This window comes from Bison bison, unplaced genomic scaffold, assembly GCF_000754665.1.
Source record: "Bison bison bison isolate TAMUID 2011002044 unplaced genomic scaffold, Bison_UMD1.0 scf7180017864516, whole genome shotgun sequence".
Taxonomy (NCBI): Eukaryota; Metazoa; Chordata; class Mammalia; order Artiodactyla; family Bovidae; genus Bison; species Bison bison.
This window is the reverse complement of record NW_011495069.1, coordinates 461,280-465,456: the sequence shown is the minus strand read 5'-3', so window position 1 is coordinate 465,456 and position 4,177 is coordinate 461,280. Positions and strand designations below refer to the sequence as shown.

The 4,177-nt window shown below is 63.8% G+C and overlaps 1 protein-coding gene across 1 annotated transcript in view; it reads right to left on the bottom strand.

Moving 5' to 3' along the window:
• The window catches only part of ARHGEF10L (Rho guanine nucleotide exchange factor (GEF) 10-like), a 161,886-nt gene that overhangs the window by 37,086 nt on the left and 120,623 nt on the right, over nt 1-4,177 (bottom strand). The window contains 3 exon segments of the mRNA XM_010830219.1: nt 197-243; nt 245-424; nt 1,760-1,846. Coding sequence (XP_010828521.1) covers nt 197-243; nt 245-424; nt 1,760-1,846 — 314 coding nt within the window.

Genomic DNA, 4,177 nt, shown 5'->3' with positions numbered 1-4,177 from the left:
AGCAGAATGTGTGTTCCTCCCATACCTGCTCCCCACTTCCTGCTCCTGGCCTCCACTTCCCACTCCGGGCCCCCACTTCCTGCTACTGGCCCCCACCTCCTGCTCCCAACCAGGGGCACCGAATGTTGGGGGTGAGGAGCGAAGCTGGAGGGGCAGTGCCCAGGGTGCCCAGCCCGCCCTGGCCCAGGCCCCTCACCTGCCGTCCTGGAGCCCGAGGCAGATGGTGGGGTGCACCCCACCATCAGGCGTCAGCGGCGGGGCAGCCCTTGTCTCCGTTTCTGCCGTCGCCCTCCTCTGGCTCTGGAATGTACTCCATGCAGAGCCCGGGGGCCGCCAGTGGGAAGGACTTGACCGTGCGGGGCGAGGGCCGGTTCAGGGAGAAGATCTCCACCTGGCCCCCCGCCCCCTCCTGCCCGCCTCCAACCTATGGCAGAGACCAGAGAGGCCGTCAGGTGAGCGCCTCGTGGGCGGACGCAGACGCAGCCCCTGCCCCCAGTGACCCACCCCGAGCATCTGCTTGTCACGGGGCTTAGGCACCAAGAGAAACATGCCCACGGGCATCCGCTGTCACTGAAAGCCACGTGTTCCCAGCTGCCACAGCAACAAGTGAGATCCGGGGCCCGAAGAAAATCAGGAAAAGAGCTGAGGTGGACTAGGTACCCAGCCAGCTTTCTATCTCCTTATCTTTAAGGTAAATTTCAAGCAACAGAGAGCGAGTGTACACCCTGCCCTGTCTCCTTCAGCTTCTTGTCTGCATTTAGCACATGGTAGACGCTCATTATATCCCTGCTGAATGGATGGAGGGATGGATGGATGATCACAAGGATGGATGGACAGAAGAACGGACGGACGGGATAGAAGACTGGGTGAATGGATGATGAATGACGGATGGATGGATAGAAGGGTGGACACATGGTTACAAGGACTGATGGATGATGGATGGATGGATGGATCAACAGATGGATGGAAGGGAGAGCAACTAACTGAATGAATGGGTGGATGGATGGGTAGATGAATAGATGATTATAAGGCTGGATGGATGGATGGAAGGATAACAGATAGATGGGTGCATGGAAGGAAGTGGATGGATGGATGAAGGTTAACGGATGGACGGAAGGATAGTGGATGGATGGATGAAGGTTAATGGACGGACGGAAGGATAGTGGATGGGTAGATACATCACATACTAGACACTGGACGCCAGTGAAGAAAAAATCACCCTCAGAAGGGACAGTTGGGCTGGACCCTGAAGGGTAAGCCAGAGTTTCCCTGCCTGAATGCCTGGAGACTGACTGGAGGGGTGGTGAGGCCGGGACCTACGGGAGGCCACAGTCTGTACCACGAGCCACATGGGGAGCACAGCGCCGAGTGGATCAAGGCAGGCTCTGCGGAACGCCGGTGCAGAAAGGTGGGCTGGAATCTCTGAGGGAGAAGGGCAGCCCTGCCTCCTGACGCCCGGGGGGAAGACCTGCCACCCAGATACTCCACACTGCTAAGTTCATGTCCATCATAGCACCAAGGACAGTCACAAGAATCCCACTCTCTGATCGGTCCCCTGGCTTTCTGTTGTTCCTGCTCAGGTCACACGTGCCAGCTCTGAGCACAGAGCCTGCCGCGGAAGTCCCCAGAAGACCTTGCTGGATGAGGGTGTGCAAAACGGGGCCCACGGGCTGGCCGCTTTCTCCAGCATCTCCCCTGGTGCCTCCCCTGGCTCGTGCCCCAAGGCCCGAGGCCCCGGCTGGACGTGGGGGTTACTCACCCAGAGGTAGCCCTGTGGGAGGGAGGTGCTGACAGCCGAGAAGCCCAGCAGAGGACAGCTGACGGGACTGTGGACCAGGGCCCCGAGCTGCAGAGACAGACGGCACACACAGGGGTGAACGCCGAGGTGCCGGAGATGCTGACGTCTGACAGCACGACCTGGGTCTGGACATCTGTCAGGCTGTTAAACCTGCGGGTTCCTGCATCCCCTTCGGGCCCCCAGCCAGGCCCCTGAGGGTGGGCCCAGGGAGGGGCAGGTTCCTCCCCGGCAGCCCCCAGGCACTCACAGGGGACCTCCGCCCTCCTGGAACCTTCTGGAGCCTGAATGAAACTCTTTCCAAACTGGGCTTTGTTGAAAACCACGAGGTGCAGCCCTCGTATTTCATACGCAGGGAAGACAAAGACCACAGAAGACAAGCACCTGCCTGAGGCCACGGAGGCGGCACGCACCCTCACCCCGGCCCCGTGTCCCCCAGAGCAGCACGTGCCCAAGGCCACGGGGGCAGCAAGCACCCTCACCCCTGGCCCCGTGTCCGCCAGAGCAGCACGGCGGAGGGGTCCCGGGCCGGCAGAGCCCTCCTCGGCTGACCCCACCAGGACCAGAGACCGGTCCGCAGGCCGGGGGCTCCGTCTGCGCGGGGCTATCACTGAGGACCGCCGGCTGCTCACTCCTCGGCATCAGCGGCCCTCAACCCCACGCCAGCAGCCCTCGGGCCTGTTCCTGAACTAAACCTGCCGTCCACGTCTCTGGCCAGGACGGCAGTGTGAGGGGAGGGCCTGGCCCTTTCAGGGGCCTTGCTGAAAACTCCAGCCAGACCAAAGGAGGAGGCTGGCTGGGGAGCGCGCAGGTGCCCCTCGGGAGGACAAGGCCACCGCGGGGCGGGCCTTTGAGCAGGCAGGTGCTGCCCTCTGCTGGCGCCCGCGGCCTGCTCGTGCCGGCCCCGCTGGGGTGACCTGACGAGGAAGCCTCTAAAGGCCACAGCTGAGGGGACCCAAAGGGTCACCTCCCGCAGCCCCCGTGCTGAGTGGCCGGCAAACGTGAACTTGGAGGGCGGGGGGACGTTACTGGCTCAGGGTCACACAGCAGGGAATGGCTGGTGCTCTTTTCCGTTAACACGCTGGAGCCGTGGCCCCCTGGGGACAGCGTGGGCTGGGCCAGGAGCTCACACCTGGCTCCCGGGTGCCCTCAGGCCCTGCCCCCTCACCCCGCCTCTTGGGGGACCACAGCCCGCTCAGGGCCTGGCCCTTCCTGCTCCTCTCCCCTTGGATTTGGAGCAGGGGGTCGGGGGCAACTGCAGCCTGGCTCGGGTGTTTCCATGGCAACCCCAGCAGGCCAGACGCCAGCCGGTCAGCAGAGCCTGGGCCCGAGACGGGGGCAAAGACTCAAAGGCTCCTTCAACGGGCCGGGCTCTGGACCCAGAAGGGTTGCCCGTGACAGGAAGCTGACTTCCGAGAACCAAGGAGCCCCACGCGGAGCAGGGGGAGCACGGCGGGCTCTGGGCGCGGGCAGTGGGCTCCAGCCCCAGCGCAGCTGCTAGCTGCACGCGTGCCCGGTCACCGCAGTCATGTCCGACTTTGTGGACCGCAGCCCGCCAGGCTCCTCTGTCCATGGGATTCTTCAGGCAAGAATACTAGGGTGGGCTGCCACATCCCCCTCCAGGGGCATCTTCCCGACCCAGGGATCCAGCCCACGTCCCTTAGGTTTCCTGCAGCACTGGGACCACCTGGGAAGTGCCGCCAGCTGGGTGACCCCACAGACCAGTTCCTCGTGGTCACGGGGACCCCGGCATCTCGGCAGGACCCTGGCTAGAGATGGTGGGCATAACGCCTTGGCAGGGGCTGGGCACCCAGCAGCGGTCACTGGTCAGGAGGGCTTCTGGTGGGACATGTTAGCACTTGACGGGCAGTAACTCCATCAGCTGAACAGCACTGTGGGGGAGGGGCTGTCCCAGACCAGCAACGGGGGCAGAGTCAGGGGACAGGGACCCACCGACAGTCACTGGCTGATGGGGGTGGCAGCCAGCACCAAGGCCCGAGCAGGCCGCCTCCGCAGCTCCGGGCCGCAGCCCTCAGGCCCCCGAGACACCGTATACGAGAGCTACCTGGAGTGGGCGGCAGCCCACCCATGCCCTGAGCCCCTCTCCCCTGGTAGGCCTGTCATGGAACCTCAGCCCAAAGCGGGAAATTGGTTTGCCTTGAGCCTTCCCCTTGCCCCCCCGTCGCCCTCCACGGATGGGCCTATAGCTCAGATGGAGCCCAAATCCAAGAAGGACCTCCTCCCACCTCAGCAAGCAGGCCATCGGAAAGCTCCCCAAACCACGACACCAGTGGGGCTGAGGGTGCTTCAGCCCCAAGGGCTTCACATGGGGAAGACGCCCTGGTGACAGGAGGCGGGTGGCTCCCCACTCGGGGGTGGGGG